Genomic DNA, 22625 nt, shown 5'->3' on the forward strand with positions numbered 1-22625 from the left:
GGCGCCCCAGCTGAGCCAAGCAGCGAGGCTGCACGAGCCACGGCTGTGAGGGGGGCGGGCTCTTACGGAAGCCGCGCAGGGCGAGGCTCAACGTCTGTCACAGGCGCTCTGGGGGCGCGTGTGCCGCGAGGCCTTCAGCGTGATGATCAGGGCCGTCTTTGCAAAGGAGCCGTCACAGCGAGCAGCGCCGTGCATGTAGCCCAAATGCCAGATTTGAAGAGCTAAGTTTTACGAAGATCAAGTGTTTTCAATAAAGGAAAAAAAATTAATATACTTTCTCAGAATAATGAGGGCACACACGTAAGCAAGACTGCTCTCATTGAGAACTGCGTTACGATGGGCACCCAGGGCCTTGCGGTCGGTTTCCTCGCACTGTTTTTACAACGTGTAGTATTTGCATGAGGTGAGAAGATCCTCCCATTTCCAGCGACGCCCGACGGCTTTGTTTTCTGTGCAGAGCCCCCGCATCGGCACACGGCCCCTCCCTCCGGGCACGGCCCGTGCGGACTGGGAAGGAGCCCAGACCGTGTGCTCAGGCGGTGGAAAGCTGCTCATTTCTACTCACCCCTCAGGTCTCGGTCCAGCAGCTCGAAAGTAGAGCCCAGGGTCATAACCAGGCCCTTCCACTTCGTTGCAAATTCAAGCTTTTCTCCCCTTTCCTTGGGCCTTGCCGGGAGGCAAGGTGGGAGCAGGGAGAGTTCAGCTTCCTTTTTGTTCTCTGGCCTCCTTCACAGAGCAGGGGTCGAGCGTCCCAGGTCCTGCGGGCGGCTCTGGGGAGGTTCTGCAGGCTTGGTCTCCTGGGCAAGGCAGTGTCCCTGTGTCCCCGGCCTCTCTTTCGCACAAGAGCTGCTCTGGTGGCCTCTTCAGACACCACCCTCCGTGGCTCTCTCCTCAGTGCCCCCACCCCGGCGCAGGCCCTTGCGCTTTTCTGGCCGGTGTAGACCTCTTGCTAAGGCTGCCCACACCCAGGCATCCTTGCAAAGCCCCTCTGCCCACCTCGGGCACCAGCCTCCCACCCTGTTCCTCAGCTGCAGCGGCGGGAAGGGCTGGGTTCCAGGACTGCCCCGTGGATGCCCCCTGGCAAACCCCCGTTCCCGTCTGGCACGGAGTTGGTGGCTGGTGGGATCAGGGCCTGAGCTGAAGCCCAGACGGGGGTCCCCGGCTCTAGACCTCGTGACAGGCCGGGCTCTGCAGGACGAGTGGGGACAAGGTATCAGAGAATCTACTGTTGACTCAGTGGAACCACCCGCATTCCTCGAGGCTGGGGTGTGGCTTGTTGACTGAGGTTTGCTTTACAGTCCCTTCCCCAAGGCCGATGGTGAAATGGCCCTGTAAGTGGTGTTGCCAGGCCCGAGGCGAGCCTCTGGGTGGTGGTCACGGCTCCCCGGGAGCCCAGTGGTCGGCACTTACCGCCCCCGTGTGAAGGGGATGTGCGTTCCAGGCTCCAGACGCACGCGGTTTGGAGATGTGAGGGCAGCCGGAAGCCGCAAGGTCTGGGGTCCACACTTGGTCTGTTTGCCACCAGCCTGAGCTAAGGTCCCTTTAAGAGCCAGGACCAGCCAGCTGGCCCCTGGGGAGAGCCTGCAGGCCAGGCCACGCTTCAGAGTGACAGCAAGTCTGGCTGCGGTCCTAACAACCTCTGTCCGTCCATCCATGTCCGTGACAGGTGGAGGCGGGGCCTCAGGGCTGGCTCCCGCGTGCTTCCGCCTCGTCCAGACGCAGCACCTCTGTGGGGACTGGACTTTTGGTCCAGGTCCAGAGCTGGCCCCGGGGCACTGCTGCATCTCTGAGGTACAGTTGTTAGTGGGGTGCCTGCTCCCTCACCCAGGCTCTGGGGCGACTGCCCTGCAGCCTGGACCTGGCTCTGCAGCCACTAGGGTGCCAGGTACCGATGCCCACCATGGCACCATGGCCGGGCCCCAGGTGTGAGCCAAGCCCAAGCATGCACACACACACGTACACACACGTACATTCGTGAGAACACACAGACGTGCACACACACAGACACGTACACACACGTACATTCGTGAGAACACACAGACGTGCACACACACAGACACGTACACACACGTACATTCGTGAGAACACACAGACGCGCACACACACAGACACGTACACACACGTACATTCGTGAGAACACACAGACGCGCACACACACAGAGCAGTGCTTGTTGTTCTCTCCTCCCTTCCACTGGGAAGGAGAGACCCTGGGACCTGCTCAACTGTGTTGCACAGACAGGAGCTCCAGGTCAAGCAATCCCTTCCAGACCCTTCCAGGGTCTCCTCGGTGAATTTATCTATTTGTGAGGCTGGTGTGTTTAGGTGGCTTGGTGTTTCTACTAATCCTTGCTCCTAACACCGTGGTTAATCTTGCTGTCCGTCACTGCCCGCAGACGTCTGAGGCTACGCAACGTCTTTGAATAAGATGAAGCCTAAGTCTGTTTTCATATCTGGAGTCAGGTTGTTTCCACTTTCCCCTCCCTCCTCCCAGACAGTCACTGTCGGCACAGTGAAAGCACTGTGCAGGCCACGCATGGGGGCCAGAGTCCACTTTAGTGATGGGCAAACAACGGTAACAGGAAGTCTGGCCAGCATGGACCCCCAGCCCCTGTTGGGACAGGGCTCAGGGTGGCCCATCACGGCCACTGGCTGTTGAAGCCTACGGAAGCCTGCCTCTGCTGCCCACATTGGGCCCCTTGTCAGGGAGACCTGAGTCCCGTCCATTGTGACCCACGTGGCCTGGTCCAGGATGCGTGCGTGGCCAAGTGCTCCGTGGACAGTGCTGTGCAGGCTCAGATGCGGTTGCCAGGACCTCACCATGGAGTCGCAGTGGAGGCGTGGCCAGTACCAGTCGGCACAGCTTCCCGTGGGATGCACCGTGCGCACCACCACTCTGAATTCTCCAAGCCACTGTCTGTCCTTGTTCAGTTTTACAAACTGACAGGACAAACAGATGCTAACGACGGTTGTTTTGGCCCCGCAGATAAAAGCAGAGAGCACAGCCGGGCGCCCTGCCCGCCGGCCCTGATGCTGCACGGGGAGACGAAGAGCCCGGCAGGAGACAGACCAGCCAAGGTCAGTGGGCTGCGAAGATGTGAAACCCCGGGCTGGGGGCTGCGGGGCCCGCACGGCCTTCGTCCCTGTTTTCCCACCTGGCTCTCGGCAGTGGTGCTTTGCGGTCCCCTGTGTGGAACAGGGCCGGATCCAGCAGGACAGCTCCAGAGCCCTGTGGAAGGGAAGGGGCATCCGGGAGCCGGGCAGAAGCAGCCTGGCCTTCCCTTCCTGGTCTGGGTCCAGAGCTCGCTGGCCAGCACTGCTCAGAGGAGTAGTGACCCTGGCCTTCTGGGTCCGCCGCCCTCACATCTCAGCAGGCACGGGCACGGGCACGCGGGCAGCCAGGCCGTGCAGTTGGACGCCCCTCAGGCGAGGCTGCGGTCTGCGTTTGGTTTCACTGTTATAGGAAAACCAGCACACGTTTGTGTTTCCCGAACGCATTGGAGTCTCAGGTCCTTCCCTTTGCTCGTTTACCAGACGGCATTTTATAGACTGTGAACGCGTTGGATGCATTTCTCTTCCCACGACTAACCCAAGAAATCAGCGTTTATTGCTGCTTTTGAAAGTCACAAACGGCACTTTGGCCTCTGGCCTGATCTGTCAGCTACGCTGCTGGCCTCTGGCCTGCCCCGGTGTCGTGTGAACATTCTCTCTTCCTTTGCTGTTACCAGGTGTGTCTCTGCCTCAGCCTGGTACGTCCCCGTTCCAGATGGTTGTCCTACCGGTTCCCTGTTAGTGACGTCCCTGGGCACACACTCACCTGTGGGCCACGCCTTCCTCCCCATCATTAGTGCCGATGCTAAATGGTATAAATGGATCACGAACGTTAGTGCAAATTAAACTGTTGCTCCCTGATGTAGGATTTCTCTATAAGAGATTAACATCCGTGTCAGAATTACATGTTTATTAAACAGATCGTCTTTCTTCTGTTTTAGCTGCTTTCTTCATCTCTGGGCTCTGTGCCTCTAATTCATTTTTATTACTTCAGTGTGAAGGGGAGTTTTATGCCATGATTAGCCTTTTTTTTTTTTTTTTTTTTTTTTTTTTTTTTTGCGGTACGCGGGCGTCTCACTGTTGTGGCCTCTCCCGTTGCGGAGCACAGGCTCTGGACGCGCAGGCTCAGCGGCCATGGCTCACGGGCCCAGCCGCTCCACGGCATGTGGGATCCTCCCGGACCGGGGCACGAACCCGTGTCCCCTGCATCGACAGGCGGACTCTCAACCACTGCGCCGCCAGGGAAGCCCATGATTAGCCACTTTTATCACCCACAGGAAATCATAACCAGCGTGCATCTCAAGAAGGCGACCTTGGTAATTTGAGAATTACCAAGAGAACCCCAGCTTTGCCAAATTGAAATGTTAGTCCCCATCAGAAATCACGTCCCACCGTATTTACTTGAATAATTAGTGGGGGAAATCTACGACTCAGAGGCCCCTCCTTAGGTTTCATTCTTCAGTTAGCTTCATAGTGAAAATCCCTCCTCGTTTTTCTGCTTGGATTAGTAATGTAAACTCTGGTCTTGATATAATCATATATTTCTAACACAACTGTTTCTCAGTACTCCCAGTTATGCTATTTTCTCACAGGAAACAAAGACATTTTCTACCACCCCGAAATTCTACAAAAAGATCGTTCCTCAACTTATGAACTTAGGGATAATCACGTAAATTACAAATCATTTAGTCAGTGTAATTGTACATCACAATGAATGAAGGGCCCCAGGAAGCCCCCAGTAAGAGACCAGGATGGACAGACGTGAAAGAGATCACCCCTCACGTCATGGATCTTACCTGTCTAACCTTTAATTGACGCGGTTCCCCATGGTCCTTGCGCAGAGGCCGCGCTAGACCTGGTCCGGATGAGCTCTTCATCCCGGCCCTTCCATCCATCCTCTGCCTGGCTCTGCCGGCACTGGCCGTTCTCTCCTGATGTCGCGGGCTCGACTCCCGAGTGAACAGGGGGCAGGTTCACCCCGTTGCCTGTGGTTTTGCCGGCGTTCACGTGACTTGTTTGGGGGTTTTCCTACCCTTATAGACCCTTGGTGATCTTTTAACTTTATATTTGAATTTTATGTTTCAGTGCTCTCATAACGTAGCACTTTGCTCGCTAACGATTCTGTTTCAAGGGAGGTTGGGACGGTGGGCATGAGTGCTGGTCCCGGTGTGGCCCTCGGGGGCCCTGGAACGAGCCTGTGGACTCCTGTCCTTGTGCAGCCGGCCTGGCAGCGGTGCCCACGTGGGGCGTGGCAGCATTGGCATCCTTGACTTTGAATCCTTCCCACAAATGGCTAACCGTCTCCTCACCCACACCACCTCATAAAGCACTGACGCTGATGATGGTAGAAACAGATCCGCAGAGTTTAGGGTGACATTTAATTTTTTTAAAACGAATCTAGAGCTTTGATCGCTCCTGACTTTCTCAGCTCAGAACCTGGCTGCTGCGTTGAATAATTATGCACTAGTATCTTTTAATCTCACCTGATTTTGTGAAAGAGAACACAGTCCTTATTATACTGTTCTAAATTTGAGATTAAAACCATGGAAACAGCTGGTAGAAGAAAAAACAGTGTTTCCTCACCACTAGAATTTATTGTGCTAACTACGGTTTCATTTCTTTCTTATAGCTGTTCCAAAATTGAGATGGCACTGACTTTAAAAAAACAAAAATTCCTCATGGTAATTCTTCAGTTCCACCTGTAGGAGTTTGGTTCTGTTTCCCTTTGTTTAAGAAAATCTTGATACCTGTCGTACATCAGTGCAGCTAAATAAGTTCATCTGAATCTTGGATCTGTGTTTCTGTTGGCGTCATAATTGCCCATGTTTTCTAATCTGAAACAACTTCTGTTTCTCTCCAGATTCTGACCATAATGAACAATGATCAAGTGTCCCAGCCATAGTTGTTTTTTTTTTTTTTTTAACTTTAGGGAATAATCTTCATTTTCTTCTGGGTGATGTCATATTCAAACTTTATTTTCTACCTGAAGACAGAGACAGAGTGATTTTCAAACCCAGCTGTGCACCACAGTCACCTGCACAATGTAGAACACGCCCTGAACTCTGCCCTCACGTGGACGCTCTAGAAGGAGGGGGTGGGGGGAGTCACCGCAAGGACACAGGCTTGTCACGTCCCCTGCCTTCAAGGGACGGGACGGCCCAGCCCAGCCACACCTGGGACCCTCACTGCTCCAAGGTTCTCTGCCGCTGAAGGCAGTGTTTGGCCGTAGAGTGACTCCAGCCCCTGGGTCAGCCCATCTCCAGAGACGAATCCAGTGGGAGTTTCTGCCCCCAAGACACTAAGGCATCTGGAAGCAACCTCTCAGCCGCCACCACCTGTGTCTGTTTCTACAAAAGCAGGCAGCTGAGCCCATTTGGGGTAATTAGAGGGAAGCCTTAGTCTGAATCACTCAACACGGTCAGTGGTACCATTAATTCTAAATTCTCATGTGGCTGCCGGGTCCCATTAGCTGGCTCTGCTGAGCAGGCCATTACCTAATAGCTGCTGTGGGCAGGTCTGTCTGCAGAAGACTTGTTATTCTTGACTCGGTTGCCTGTAGCTGAAGAGGACTGTTTAATTTTTTTTTTTAAAGTTCTCTCCTTCTCTCTCTGCTGAAAGGAGGTTCCATCGATCCTAGTGACGGGCGAAGACAGAGCGGCCAAAGGCACAAGACCCGTGGCCTCCACCCCGGTGCCCGGATCCCCCTGGTAAGACGCCCGGAGGCTGGGAGCCCTGTCTGATCCAGCATTTGCTTGTTGTCCCCAGAGAGAAATGCATACTCCGTCGGTAATGCTGTTTTAAAAAATTAACTTGCAGCTCCTGGCAGGCAGCTCTCCACACTGTGGCCACCTTCTGCCGAAAAATAGCATTTAAGTGATAAGTTATCCTGATCGAATATATTTGCAAATATGTATTCAAATAGTAATGTTGTTGCATATGTATCTGTGAAAGGCAGTGTCTGAAGAGACGGCAGCACGCCTTGAGCTTCAAAGGCCTTTCCCTCTACTCCAAGAAGAGCGTAACTGAATAGCTGTTAATTAAAGATGTGTCTGGCTCTCTGCAGCTGCCCTGTGAGGATTCCTGGTCTTTGAGTACGCCACACTCAAAGCGCCCTCCACGAGGGAGCCACTGGCTTTGCTTTTTTAAATGTCCTTTTATAATGGAGTAATTTGGAAGCAGAAAAAAAGGTTATTATAGTAAAATTAGCTTTAAAACCTGAAGATTAGATTGCAGGATACAGTTGGGAGGAACAGCTAATTTAGAGAACAGAAGTAGAACCATTGGCATCGTTTAATGCACCATCAGGGCGGAAGCAGCAGCCGTCCGTGGTCCCAGGCTGTGGCATTCGCCCTGCATGGTGTCCTGAGTGACGTCTGGCATCTGTCCTGCCCTGCAGCCCTGCCCCGGTCACCTGCTCACTGCGAGAACCTGTGCTCTTAACTGGACAGGCGGGGCACCTGCTCCTCTGGTCGGTCAATGGTCGGTGTTGCGGGCATCTGGGGGCCCCCCGCCCTCTGCCTTTAGCTGAAATGCTCGGCACCCTGGGGATGCCTCACGGGTCCGGGCTCCCTGTGCTAACACTTAGTGACACAGTGTTTCCAACGCCTACAGAGTGTCCTGCAATTAATTCAGTTGGTTTCTGACACCAACTCCTGGGTAAGCCAAAACCCCGCAGGCTGAGTGAGGGCTCAGTCCCACCCCTCTTCCCCTCCTTCAGACCCAGCCGGCTTGCCGGCATCTCTGCCCAGCTGATTGCGAACTCAGGGCTTCCCACGACCTCCCCTCGGTTTGAGAATTTGCTAGAACAACTCACAGAACTTAGAAGAGTGATTTACTTATGATAGCGGTTTTATTATAAGGACACAACACAGGAACAGCCAGGTGGAAGAGAGGCACAGGGCAAGGTGTGGGAGGGGTCTCGGGGCCCCCATTCCCTCTTGGGGGCATCACCCTCCCAGGACACCAACGTGATCACCACGTTCAGCCTCTCTGACCTGAAGGAGGTTTTATGGACGTCTTATTACTAGGCACGCCCTCTCCCCTCCTGGAGGGCGTGAGGTGAGGCCACAAACCAGCCCTCTCGACCCGTAGCGGGTCCTTCCGGGCCCAGCCCCGTCCTCCAGGAGTCACCACGTGGGGCATGGGAGCAGACTCGAGTGTGCTCAGAGGGGCTCCTTGTGAGTAAAAACAGACGCTCAGTCACTTAGCTAATGCCAAGGGCTTTAGGAGCTTGGTGCCAGGAACCGAATGGGGGACAAAACAAAATTCAACTATTTATTTTTTATGACGCCACGAATGCTGTTTGGGGTCTTCTGTAACCAGACTCCTCACATGTGTTTCTAAGGCCAGCTCACTTTGCCACAGATCGTACTGGGGGTGAGAATAAATTCAGTGCGGGCGCGTGGCCCTGCTACTGGGTACATGATGCTGCCCTTGGGGATTATAACTGGGGAGAAGACATGACCTTGGGCCCTAGAAGCTTCTGATTGTGGAAGCTGTGGTGTCAATTCCTCAACAGTACTGTGTTACAGCACAAAATGCTTCCTGAGGTCCTGGAGTCACACCGTCCTCGTCTGCCGCTGCCCCTCTGTGTGGGTCCTTGGCCTTGAATTATTAGCGTGGCGGCCATGGAGGGAGCCACCCTCTCCTGACTCACAGGCTGTCACGCGGCACGAGCAAGTCGTGCCGCAGGGCAGGCGTGTCCAGGCCGCGGTCTGGACTTTCAGATGAGGCCGTGGTGCGCTTTCTGAGTGGGAGTTAGGCCCGCCGGCCGGACCTGGGCATCCTTCCCACCTCTGCTCCCCTATTTCCCTGCCTTCCTGACTCAGGCCCACCTGAGCGAGGCTGCCCGGCCTCACTGAGCAGCCCGGGGTAAAGGGTGCCAGTGTGTAAAAAACCCCACACCTGGGAGGCTGGGTCTGTGCATCCCCTGAAAAGTGGAAGAGGGACCTGGACCTCGCAGGGAGCAGGGGGGCGTAGGGGCAGCACCAGACCGGCTTCTACTGCAGCCTCCCTCCTTCCCGACTGGGGGAGGCTGTGCGCAGCGTGGTCTGACGCGCCCTTAACCTTGGTGTTGCACCCACGGAAGCCTTGGTGAGGACACGCCCTGCGTGACCGCAATCTGCCTCTGGGAAGAGCTCCTCTGCCCTGGGGGCTGCACCTGCTGCACCCAGTGAGCTCGGGTCACCCGCCACGACCCCGTCCAGGGAGCGGGCTCGTCGTCAGCCTGGGCCTGGGGTCAGCCAGGTCCTCAGGAGACGAAGGACAGAGAGGCCTCCTGGAGGTGCGGGAGCCAAAGCACGGCCTCCCCCACCTGTCGCCCCCGCCGGCCGCCGCAGGCCAGGAAGCTTGAGGAAGCCCTCGCCCAGACCGAGAACGTGCCAGGGACCCGCTGCCTGTAACTCTCTGGTAAGCAGGGATTCACAGTGGGGCGTCCACGCGACAGTGCACTGGGGAGACTGGGGGAGGTGACTGGGTCTGTAAGACTCAGCGAGTCCAGGGATCCCGGCGGGTCTCCAGGCGCTGTCAGAGGCTGTGGTGACCAGAGGAGGGGGCAGGGCCACGGGAGGGCTCGGCTGTCTCCACCGAGTGGGTCTCCACCTCTCACGGCCGAGCGCCCGGAGTGCCTCTCTGTGTCCGAAGTCAGTGTGTTCTTCCCTTGACGGTGCGTCCTCTCCATGGAGGCCCCCAGCCGGTCAAACTCCGGGCCCGCTCCCGCCGAGCCGACCCCCATCTTGCCCTCTTAGGCTGGCAGGGAAGCCAGCGCTCAAACTTCCCTGCAGTGAGAGACCCCCAGGTTGAGGAAGCTGGACTCTGCAGCGGGTCCCCGGCACATTCTCTGCCTGGTTGAGGGCAACGGCTGGTTGATGTAACAGCAGAGGAGGAAACACTGACTGTTCCTGAAGGCGGATTCTCCTGGACGCCCTGGGCCTTGGTCGAGGTGGAGCCGCCCGGAAGCCGTTTGTTCCGTGAAGATGGCCTGGGATCCTGGACGACGTTCTGATGTGAGAACAAGCCTCCTGCGGGGGCCACTCTCTCCGCAGGGCTGCCTGACGCTTCTGTGCTGTCCCCTGTCTCCACCACTTGAAAATGGGACCATAAGTTCATGGTCAATGACTGAGGGCTGGCAGGCAGCATCTTTCAGGAGCTACACAAAGAAGTTAAAGCAAGTGAGGTCTTCAGGGGCACAGGTGGATCCCCTCCTCCAGGCAGCTCCCACGCCGCCAGGGTCTTGGGGCCCTTCCAGACGCCTGTGTCCCAAGCTGGGAGCTGAGGACGCGCGGGTGCTTCCCCTGCACACACGAGGCGTTCCTGTGGCTGGTCACTGCCCTCATCTCCAGCCGGCAGGTTATCAGGTCACTAAACGCACATTGGTGTCGGTGGGCGCGGCAGCCGGAGGTGCCCAAGCTGGAGACCAGGCTTAGAGGGTGAAAAACAACACGCCGGTGTGTCCTGTGCTCTCAAGGCCCCCCTGAACCTTGACCTCACTTCGGACACAGGTTGTGTGGTCCACCCGCATGGAGCGGTTCTGCAGCACACCAGCTGGGTGTCCCACAGGTCAACCCATCTGACACTGTCAGACCCCACGTTCAGGGCTCAGACCCACAAGACTGTACCCCCTCTTCAGATGCCGAGTGAAAGTCCAGGTTGTCACCTGTGCTTCTGACCGACCGGCTCTAAATCAAGGTTCGAAGCACCTCCTTCTGTGTTCAGTTAATTTGCTAGAGCGACTCACAGAGCTCAGGAAGACCGTCTACTTACTAGGTCATCAGTTGTTATTAAAGGGTACAACTGGGGAGCAGCCAGATGGACGAGCTGCACAGGGTGAGGTATGAGGCAGGGGCTCAGAGCTTCCGTGGCCCCTCCAGGCATCACACTCCCCAAATCTCACATGTTCCCCAACCTGAAAGCTCTCCAGTCCTTGTGGGGTTTTATGGGGGCTTCATCCCATAGGCACGGTTGATTAAATCATTGGTCGGTGGTGACTGACTCAACCTCCAGCCCCTCTCCCCTCCCCAGAGGTTGGGGCGGGGACAGAAATTTCCCACCTTCTAATCACAGGCTTGGTCCCCTGGTCACCAGCCCCCTTCCTTAGGGACCTTCCCAGAGTCCCTCACTGAACTCGGGCGTGGAGGAAGGAGCCTGGGATGTGAGTAAGAAGACGCTCCTTCCACCTCGACCCCTCCTCCCTCCTCCCTTGGGAAGAGTTTAGGAGCTCTGCGCAGAAACAGGGACGGGGACCAGATACACATGTCTGGGCATAAATCACGATATCCCAGGAGGGAAAGTGGGAGTGAGGTTTCTACTCTCCCTCAAATCTTCATGTCTGCGGGCCCCAGTGTGCCTCACCCAACCTGCCCCGTGAAGCCGGGGCTGCTCAGTCCTTCCAGGTCAGCCCTTTCCCAGGGACAAAGGTGGGCAGAATGAGGAAAGGAACAGAGAGCAAAGGACACAGAGGTGCTGCCTTTTCAGCTCAGAGACCTCAGCCCTGGGGATGTGACCCAGTGAATGTCCAGCAGATGGGACACTCCTCCTGGGACAGGGCGCTTGGGGGCAAGCAACAGGTGCAGAGAGGGACCTAGGTGTGTCTCTGTCGGGGGTGGCAAGGCATGTACCCCTCTCCCCACTGGGCTGAGATGGACGCTTGGAGAGAGAAGCAAAGATGACTTCCATCTTGCAGAACCCGTAAACATCTGGATTTGCAATGTGAAAGTGAGTGCAGGGATCCTTTTGTATGACAAACCAGCAGTCCCCGATTCCATGCGCTAAAGTCCAGATCTTCCTATAACAGGGCTGCTAAGTCTGGATGCTTTGTACTGGACCTAACTAACTCTGGTGCACTAATTATGTCCTCTGGGATCTGCGGACAGATAAAGAGAAGAGGGAATGTGGCAACCATCCAGAAATTTTACAGCAGTGATTAAAGCAGAGGAACGTATACATATTACTTAAAATGTGCATAAAACGATACATAAAATTAATTTTGCGTGTCACAGCTGGCTTGGTCTAGCCGAGACCAACCGTAACAGGTGGATAAGCAGATTTCTCTTGGGGAATCATGTTTATTTACCTGGCCACCAGCTCCTTGCTTCAGTCCCACACGTGTCCCTACGGCACAGGAACTGGGTTTTTTGTAGCCTAGATAGGAACATGTGCCGTGCTAATTGTTGCCACTCCTCTATCTCCCAGGTAATAATCCCCTATTAAGTCCCTAATTAGCTCCTCTCTTCCCTCGCTGGAGAGGCTCAGTGGGTGGTGAAAGTAGGAGGTTGTGAATGTTTCCTACACCGTGGTCCTGGGCACTGGCTCTTCCCTGCGACGAAGGTGTGGTGTGGGCGTCCGTGGACACAGCCCCGGGCGCTTACAGAGTCAGTGCATCCCCGAGGCAGCAAAGGTAAAACACAGACCCATCCAGCATCGGGGAAGAATTGGCCCAAGTCAATCCCCCAATGGAAAGCTTCTTTCTTAATAGCCAGGCTTGGAGCCAGAGGGGCGGGTACCCAGGAAACTGAGATGCTGAACTGTGTCCACCTGATAAAGAACATGTGGGGCCTCGCGTCAGGGGGACTTTTTGGAGCACATGTTTCCCTGTGTCTGAGTGTATCCGATTCTTCGGGGAAGGACACCTTCCCAGCTGAGCCGTCTGCCCTCAGCCCAGCATCAGGTGGAGGTGACATCTGTCAGCATCTACCGGGGCTGAAAGTTGAAACTCCGTTGCTCTTCACCCCGCAGCAGCACAGGACGGGGCCCGTTCCCCGCAGCCAGGGGCCGGGACACCTTCACTCACCCATTTCCAGCTGCTTCTTATTACCCAGGCCCTGCCCCTGCCGACCGGAACCTTCTCATGTCCGGCAGGCCCCCAGCTCCAGGACCTCGGGACGCCCTGCAGAGCCAGTGGGAGGACTGGGGTGTGCTGAGGCTGGTCTCTCACAGCCTTTGGGCGGTTGCCCTGGGGCTGCTCTCTCTGCGCCCATGGACACATGACCACCTCCCTGCCTCTGCGTCCGAGGCTGCCGGCTCCTCAGTAATTCTCGCTGAAATACCCTGTCCCCTGTGGGATGGAGTTACATTTCCCACGTGGGCAGATCCTAGTTGACTGCACTTTCTCAGCAGGCGCATCGCTCCCTGGGTCCTTCAGCTGCTGTAGCGATGGCGGTGCTGGGTTTGGTGGGACCAGGTCTCATCTTTGAAAACCCAGAGTAAAGGTCTTTAGGGAAGAGGGAGGTGGTGGGGGAGGGTGGCCCGTCCCAGACACCACCTGCTGCCTTGCTTTCGGAAGGTCTTCCTGAATACTTAGTCCTTCCTCACCTTTGGGGTCTGTCCTGAGTCGGGGTCCCCAGAAGCAGCACCTGGGACAGCGCTCTGGGTGCCTGTGAGTTACCAGTTACCTGAGGAGTGATTTCCAGGGGTGGGGCAGTGGGGACGCAGGACAGGAGGGGGCTGGGCTAAGCGAGGATGTGGTCTCAGCTGGAGGCCAAACCTTGGGTGCCTTGGGCCATGAACACCTGGATTTGTCCCATGCTTTCACCCCCTGGCTGTTAGGGGAGGCGGCCCTGGGGTGGGCGTGGTCTCCAGATGAGGCAGTGACCCACTGAGCACGACTCTCCGTAGCCCAGGGCAGACCAGCTCAGGGGGCTGGGGGTGGGTGCGCCTGCCCATGAGGTTGATCCAGGGGGAGGGCACCGACTTGACCATGACTGGGGCCCTGGACCGAACTTGAAAATTAGGAGACAAGAACAGAAGCTAGAATACAAGTCAGAAGGGATTTAAGAAATCACCTGGGGCTAGAGCCTCGCCCACTGAGGCCCAGGAGACTGAATTCGCTGGCTGAGGTGTTGAGACACAGAGCCGTCCTGGAAGGCAGGTCCCCACGCCCTTGGGCTCCTGCGTGCACGTCTCCGCCCCCAGCTCCCCGTCCTGGAAGGCAGGTCTCCACGCCCTTGGGCTCCTGCGTGCACGCCCCCCCCCCCGCCAGCTCCCCTCTATGACTCTTAGAGGAGGGAATAGACCAGTCAGCTGTGGGCATGAGGCTGCTGGGGGCTGGGCTGTGAAGCCCAGATCTCTGGTGTGTGCGTGTTTGTGTGTGTTTGGGTGGTGGGGACAGGATGACTTCCTGCCAGGACAGCGGTACCTGTCAGGTGTATCAGCTGCAGAACTTCGTTGTCCTACAAGTGAGGTCAGGGGTCCTGGGGTCCACACGGCAGCTCCTAAATTTTTCAAGTGTATAGACAGGGATGCAGGGAGCCAAAGATGCTTCTAGAAGTTTTCACTCGGGCCAAGTAAAGTCAAACATCATGAAAAAAAAAAAAATTCAAGCCAGACTGTTACGAACGGAGCCTGGTGGCTGCCAGGAGCTTTGGTCTTGGAGCAAATCTTTCCAGCCACAGCCCAGCCAAAGAAGGCTTCAGAAGCCTGAATTGGGCGAGTGGGCAGCTGCCTTTGTGCCCCAGACAAACCTGATTCAATGCGCTCAACAGGGAGGGGGGTGCCCGGGTGGGACCTGCCATCACCCCTGTGCTGCTGCCGGTCTGCTCGCCTCTTACTTGACATTCACTCAGGGCGGAGCTATACGTAACCTACAGCACAGCATAATTACCTGCAGCTTTATACTCGATAAAAACGTCTTATGCCAGCTGAGTTCTGCACCAAAAGGCACGCAGCTTCCTCCAGGCCCCGAGAGGTTACCTGTCCCCTGCCTGGGCTCGCTGGGGCTGGGGGCGATCCAATCCATAGGCAGGGATCTAGTCCAGTTTGCCTGCGTTGCCCCTCGACTTCCAGCCTCTGTGGGCCCAGGAGCCGCCCATCGTCTAAGAAAGGCGGGACCCTCGTGTCTTGCCTGAATTTTCCCACAGCGGTGAGCATGTCAGAACAGCACAAATCTCCACTCCAGCCCCCGCCTACGCAGATGATGGGACGAAGGCCACAGAGGGTGAGGGTGGCTCTCAAGGTCACCTGAAGGTCAAGGGCAGGTCTAGAGCTGGAGCGTGTGTCCACCGAAGAGGCGGGTCATGGCCTTCCACCTGGCTGACCAGGCCAGCAGGGGCCAATGCTGTGGGCACAGTGCTGGGGTCTGGGTCTCTGCTAGAGGGAGGCAGGCCCGGATGCTGGCACCCAGGACGGAGAGGGGCCAGAGGTGAAGCGCGCTAGGTAGTCTACCATAGACTCAGAGCTTTCATCTCCACAAATCTGTCATCTCATTGCTCTGGAGGTCAGAATCCAACACGGACCCCACGGAGCTGAATCCAGGTGTGGGCAGGGCTGGTTCCCTCCGGAAGCTCCAGGCAAGGATCTGGTCCAGGCCTTCCCAGCTTCTAGAAGCATCGGCATTCCTTAGCCCTTTCCTCTAACTTCAAGGCCAGCAGTGGAGCATCTTCCAATTTCTCTCTCCCTCTACCCACCCACCCCAGGTGTGTGCGTGTGTCTGCCTGTCTGTCTGTCTTACTTCTGCTTCTGTCCTCACACCTTCTCTGACTCGGACCCCCCCCCCTTTTCTCTTATGAGGACCATGTGATGACACTGAACCCACCTGTACAGTCCAGGCTACTCACCCCATCTCAAGATACTAACTTAATCACATCTGCGAGGTCTCTTTTGCCATGTAAGGTAGCATTCAGAGGTTCTAGGGAGTCAGATGTGGACCTCTTCAGGGCCATTATTCGGTCCACCACTCCCATGAACCTGGCCTGGCCGGGTAGTAAGTCAAGCAGACCATCTCAAGGTCATTTCTACGAAGGAACTTGGTCTGTACAGAGTTTCCCTAACATGAGGCTCGTCCCCTGAACCCTCTGTCCGGCCTGTGGGAAGTGGCCGGCTGGGCTGAGCATGGAGATTCAAGGGTGGAAATGATTTTCTCTTTGGGAAGCAGAGTGGCTGTGCTGGCTCAGATGCAGAGAGAGGGCAGACACCCACGTGTGTCTGTCTGGTAGGGCCGGAGCTGGTTGCTGGGAGCCCTGGCACCGCCCAGAAGTGTCCCTGATCAGTCTCCCCCTAGAGAGTAATCAAAGATCAGAGGGTTTCAGGTCACGTGGACTTGTCCTGCCCCTTCCCGCAGCTTCTGAGGTGCCTGAGGAGAGTCCTGGAGCTTTCAGGGCCCTCAGAGGCCACTGGGGGAAGCTGAGGTCCGGGAGGGGGAGAGGCCTTGCCCAAGAGGAATCTTCTGGAAGGCCCAGACCAGAAACAGGCACAGAGCTCATTTCTCTGCACCATCACAAGACTGGTCACAGGACACAGCCAGAGGCCAGTCTGGTGGCCTTAACTGGCCTTGTTTGTTGGGACACATTGAGGCCAAATCTGAATTCCTGTGTGCGTTCCCGCGTTACAGACGTATTCCTTAGGAAGGAAGCGTTTCCTTTCTTCTGTTTTTCTTTTCTTCACTATTTTTCCTTTGTAATCCTTTTCTCCTCCCTGATAACCTTTCACAGATAAGAGGTCTTAAAATTGCATACTATTCCTTTCGGAGATTTTAGAATCCTACACGTGAAAACGCAAAGCTTAATTCCCTGCTCTTCTGAAAACACACCAGGCCTGAGCTGAGGCTCAGGCTGATTCAAGCGGCCCATGTGCTACTTCTCTGCTGCAGAGGGTGAGCTGCCCGCCTGTGTGGGCCTCCAGGGCCTGTGAACCCTGCCGCACGGGCAGCGCCCAGCCAGGGAGGTTTACCGGGCACCACGCTCCATGTTACTCGGTCCCTGGATCCAGGGCCAGAGCGGGAATTCCGCTAAAAGGAGAGAGCTGGCCTACAGGAAGAGCTCAGACCTCCTGGGGTCCGGTTAAGCCGCTTACTTCTCTGAACTTTGGTGTCCTTACCGGTAAAATGAAGGTGAGGACGATGTCTACCTGTGAATCAAATGAGATCACATATGAGAAATAGCTGTAAATCACCCTGAAAGCCAGACATGGCTACTGTCATTCATACTTAGCGTAAATAACCTTCGCAAATGTGTGGATTTCAGCCCTGAAGGGCTTTTTGAGGCAGGGCTCATGCCGAGGGTCTTCGAGGGAAACTTAGAGGAGTTTCTCGATTCACACAGGTGTGTGGTCTGGACGGGCGATGACCGGGTTTTCTTCTTCAACCCGACGATGCAGCTGTCCGTCTGGGAGAAGCCGATGGACTTGAGAAACCGCGGGGACCTCAACAGGATCATCGAAGACCCTCCCCACAAGCGCAAGCTGGAGGCAGCAACAAGTAACTAAGAGACGGGCCCTGTGAGCCCAGTTTTATGAGAGTCTGAACTGTACATTCCCAGTGCGCGTGAAAGGGAAGCAGGGTTCTCCCGGTTATGTCGGCTGTTGATTTTGAAGGAATCGTGTTCCCTGTTTCAGAATTTAGTCATTAAGTTTCTGTGGTGCTTTCTGCAGAAACACTGATCCTTCCAAGGGGGAGGCTCTGGCTTTCTTTTTTTTTCTTTTAATTTAATTTAATTTATTTATTTTGTATACAGCAGGTTCTTATTAGTTATCTATTTTATACATGTTAGTGTATATATGTCAATCCCAATCTCCCAGTTCATCCCACCCCCTGCCCCCGCTTTCCCCCCTTGGTGTCCATACGTTTGTTCTCTACATCTCTATTTCTGCCTTGCAAACGGGTTCATCTGTACCATTTTTCTAGATTTCACATAAATGCATTAATATACAATATTTTTTTTCTCTTTCTGACTTACTTCACTCTGTATGACAGTCTCTAGGTCCATCTACGTCTCTACAAATGACCCAATTTCATTCCTTTTTATGGTTGAGTAATATTCCATTGTATATATGTGCCACATCTTCTTTATCCATTCGTCTGTCAATGGACATTTAGGTTGCTTCCATGACCTGGCTATTGTAAATAGTGCTGCAATGAACATTGGGGTGCATGTGTCTTTTTGAATTATGTTTTTCTCAGGGTATATGCCTAGTAGTGGGATTGCTGGGTCGTATGGTAGTTCTATTTTTAGTTTTTTAAGGAACCTCCATACTGTTCTCCATAGTGGCTGTATCAATTTACATTCCCACCAACAGTGCAAGAGGGTTCTCATTTCTCCACACCCTCTCCACCATTTGTTGCTTGTAGATTTTCTGATGATGCCCATTCTGACTGGTGTGAGGTGATACCTCACTGTAGTTTTGATTTGCATTTCTCTAATGACTTTCTTTTCGCATGAAGTTACTAACCTGGGGAAGCCCTCTCATCTGTCAGCCACTCAAAACTTCCTTTCCAGCACAGACATTAGCCTGCATTTAACTTTTTTTTTTTTTTTTTGCTTTTAAAATCTGTTTTCTACTCTCAAATTAGTGTGTACTGGTTAAACATTTTAGAAAATGCAGAAAAGTCTCACCTTTCAAGCTCACGCATGGTGGTCATTTTGATGTACTAATTCCTGTTTGGTTTTTTTCCTCCAGCATTTAATTTTTGTTCCAAATGTCATAGGAACGCCCCTTGAGACCGCATGCCACGAATGGGAGCACGTAACCCTTCCTCCTCACACACCCACTTCAGAGCTTTGTATGAAATCCATCCGTTCCTTATTTGAAGGGATGCTTGATTTCAGTGGAAGTGCATGTGGAGAGGAGAAAGATTCTTCTCAGCTGTAGAGGAATAGGATGCTCGCAGAGGCTGACTGTTCCCAATGATGCCCCAGCAAATCTCGTTTCCCCAAGAGTCAGAGGAGAACACTTAACATTTTCAGAAAGGATCCTTTCCGATTCGAGCTCGTACATTTTTAATCAGCTGCTGTGTTGGGAAAGGCCCACTCCCTGAGCGCAGGGGTTGAAACGGTACTGGCTTCACTGGGGAAACTTGAGATCAGCAGTTCTCCCTGATTGACCCGCAGAGCTTGACTGAAAGGCCCGGACATAGGAGCTTGACCCCTTGAAGAAGCGTTTGTTTATTTCTGTGGGTGTTTTATTGGGTTTGCAGTGATAGTTTTGATTCCGCCTCAGGTGGGGCTAACACAGATGACAGAGACCAGCCCCCATTTTTAGTGAGAGCCAGAGGTATTTGAATGGAGATTTAGGAAAAGGTATCATAAAAGTTTTAACATTTTTATCAGTGCTGAAAGACATGGGAAAGGTTGTTCTTGCAAAGCTGGTAGCAGTTTGCTAGGACGGAGAGATTGGCACGGTTAATAGGCCCCCCCACTTAAGATAAAGAGTAAACCCCTGTACCCGCCACCCCACCTGCTGCCAAGAGTCAACTCAGGTCAACTGCTGTGGAGAAGAAGGAACGTTCTAGGTGCACATCCAACTGAGTCTGTAACACTGAGCTGTGCTCAGAGACAGTAAGAATTGGGTTTGTGATTTTGTTTCCTCCTTTGATTCAGTGGCATCCATTTTTAAAAGGGGTGCTTTGCATGCTGAATGGAGGCTTGAACCCCAAACCCCTCGCAGACACCCATATCCCAAGGCCCTCACTCTGGGCAAGAGAGAACAGCACACCCTGGGAGGGGGTGTCCTGAGACCTACAGACCTCAAGGACAGTCGGGTGCAGTTTGTTTTGTTTTGTTTTTTGCGGTACGCGGGCCTCTCACTGCTGTGGCCTCTCCCGTTGCAGAGCACAGGCTCCGGACGCGCAGGCTTAGCGGCCATGGCTCACGGGCCCAGCTGCTCCGCGGCATGTGGGATCCTCCCGGACCGGGGCACGAACCCGCGTCCCCTGCATCGGCAGGCGGACTCTCAACCACTGCGCCCCCAGGGAAGCCCTGGGTGCAGTTTGTCACAGCCATGATGTTTATTTTCTTGGTAGACGCAAACAATGCAGGCAGATTCCTTGCTCCTTTCTTCTGCTGTCATTCTTGGAGATAATTAGGTGCTGTTTCTTTTTCTTTCCCAAGGCCTGGAAGGAATGAGCAAGGAAGGCACTCATTAGCGGTCAGCATACAGTTGTTGGCCTGTTTCTCTCCTCTGGACCCAGTCGAGTCAGGGCTGCGAGAGCAGAGAGGGGTCTGCAGAGTCCCCCACTGAGTCTTCTGCCCTTTCAAGGCTTGTGAGGACTGTACGTGGAAGACAGCGTTAAAAGAGTAGCAGGCATGTCAGAAACGCGAGGAGTTCATTTGAGCAAAAATCGATTCCAATCCCACAGCATCAGGCTGGACGTGGTTAGAGCCTGGGAAGGCTGACCTGGTGAAGGTGCAGAAGCAGAGAAAGGAGATCACCTGACGGGTGGCAGGTAAAGCCCGGCCAGCTGCCGAGCCTGGTCCTCCTTAGCGTTTCCATCGATTTGTAGCCTTGAGGCTTCTGCTGGCTTAGATGTTGGTCCAATGGCCTCCTTGTATAATTAATTGAATTATCTGGATCATAGATCATGGCTCCACTTCACTCTGCTGACCTGAATCTCATTTTACACTTAAAAAGGTGGAGAATGGAACCTTAAATCTAACAGACACAACCGGAAATACCTGATTCTCATAGATTTAACATATCAAGTCATTTTGTGTGCCGCCTTTATAATGGCGGCCCCTTAACTACTCTATCTCGATAGATGTGCGATTGTAAACTTACAAGCAGTTACAAAATGAGCTGTAACCTTACTTACTCTTATAAAAAGAGGAAGACACTGCCTTAAACCAGTGTATTTTAACCTGAATCTTAAAGGTATGCAAATGACCTCAATTCTCAACTTGCCCTTGCGGAGTAGAATTGGCATTTAAATGCATTACTTCTAATTTCCTGAGAGCCACTCACCTCAATTGTTCTGTTTGCTGCGAAAGAGGACAGGAGGTATTTCTGGAGGACTAATTAGCAAAGAGCAGGCAGAGTGGGTGACCTCAGGCCACCAGCAAGGGGCGTTTTTCCCTGGCTGGTCATCCATCATGATTCACCCAATGATTTGACCCTAATTTTTATAAGAACCAGCTCTAGAAGAGATTGTTCTCAGTGTAGAATTTTGTTTTTCACATTTTGTTCAACTCTGAGTCATTATAGATTTGAGTATTAAAGCCTGTTTCTCTCCTGAAATGGAAGCATTAAACATTCCAGTTGATATTGATTATTTTTCAATAGACAAATGAAATAAATGAATTTGACAAAATCACTGCCACGTTTAACTGCTAGTAGGTTTGAAGGGGCGTGTGTGTGTGTGTGTGTGTGTGTGTGTGTGTGTGTGTGTGTGTACTAGGAATGTCAGCTGTGGAAGGGAGAGCTAAGAGTGTCAGACAACTACGGGGAAAAGGATACCGGGATGCCAAAAGTGCTAAGCAGTTCATCATTCAGGAACTAAGGGAAAATTCGCCTTTTTCTCCATTCTGTTTTCATTGCTGAGAGGTTCAGATGAAGGCCTGAATTATTTCCTAATTATCTTGCAGCACATCCAGATTGTTTAGGTCTCTAGCAGACACACTGTTAGTTGGGAATAAGGGCCCGTTGAGCTAACGTGAAACGAGAAGTACCGCCTTCACCCCGCATCCGTTCTCTGTCCTGATGCTCTCGGGGCTGCTACAGGCTCTGCAGCGTGGAGGGTACCACACCCATGCGTGTTTTTCCGCCAGCTTCAGCGTTTCTCAGATCTCTTAGCGGCTCAGTTCTTCCACTGTATTTACCTGCAGCACCAAAGACCTCTCTTCTGAGCGATGGGGAGTGTAGACTGAAGGAAAACTGAAAGTTGTGAGTTAACGTTTTATTCGGGGACCTACTGAGGACTGAAAGCCAGGGGGACAGCCTCTCAGATGGCTCTGAGGATCTGCTCCAAAGAGGCCAGGGAAGGAGCCAGCGTATGTAGGAGGTTTTGTTGAGGAAAAACAAAAACGACACACACATTTAATGGAACATCAAAGATTACAGCTAATCATAAAAACCAGACATCTCAAGTGAATGATTCCAGTGCTTTTCTGTGGGAAGATCCCAGAGTCTGGGCTCATTGAAATCATTCCTTAGATATGCATCTCAACTATCTAGGGCCGGTATCCTGCTTTTCTCCATCCTGAAGTCCCCTCAGGGCCCACCATCAGGACAGCTGCTGTGGCTCATGGCTTGTCAGCGGTCAAACAAACATTCTTCGTTGACTGCAATGGCAGGCGACCTCTTTTCTTGTCCGAGGTAGAAATCTCCCTGCAGTCTGGCTGAGGCACCTGCTGCCTGGTCCCCTGCACCGTACAGAGCGGGGTTCCGTCCCTTCTGCTGGGAGGGTTTGGCGCAGTCTGGTGGGTGTATCAGAGGGCGATCAGATGAAACGCCTGTGGGCCCATCCTCTGGGGTGGGGGAGACAGGAGACGGGGACAGAGATTAGGAGGAGTGTCTCCCAGCCCCTCTCTCCTGACTTTCGTCTCCCTCGGGTGCCTCCCAGTGGATGAGGAGGACAGGAAGCGGGGCTGGGGCGGGGGGAGGTGAGCGTTGGGGGGGGGCGAGAAGTGCTGAGGGGGGAGCGGGGAGGGAACCTGCAGGGAAAAGGGGCGCTTGTTTCCTCATGCTCACCGCAGCCGCAGGAGGTGGGCACCATCTGTCTCAGCTTCCTTTTGCTGCTGTAACACATCATCACAAACTCAGTGGCGTAAACCAACACCAATGTATTACCTTCCAGTCCTGGAGCTCAGAAGCCCAGCTTACGTCTCACTGCTGTTGTTGGACCTGCACTCTTTCCGGAGGCACTAGGAGAGAACTCG

At 53.9% G+C, this 22625-nt stretch overlaps 1 protein-coding gene across 1 annotated transcript in view; it reads left to right on the forward strand.

The window, feature by feature from the left end:
* The window catches only part of TCERG1L (transcription elongation regulator 1 like), a 200083-nt gene that overhangs the window by 127991 nt on the left and 49467 nt on the right, over positions 1-22625 (forward strand). Inside the window, exons 5-7 of the mRNA XM_060033828.1 lie at positions 2984-3075; positions 6667-6755; positions 17079-17233. Coding sequence (XP_059889811.1) covers positions 2984-3075; positions 6667-6755; positions 17079-17233 — 336 coding nt within the window. The remainder of the gene's footprint in view (positions 1-2983; positions 3076-6666; positions 6756-17078; positions 17234-22625) is intronic.

The sequence above is a fragment of the Delphinus delphis genome, chromosome 16, assembly GCF_949987515.2.
Source record: "Delphinus delphis chromosome 16, mDelDel1.2, whole genome shotgun sequence".
In the NCBI taxonomy this organism is placed as follows: Eukaryota; Metazoa; Chordata; class Mammalia; order Artiodactyla; family Delphinidae; genus Delphinus; species Delphinus delphis.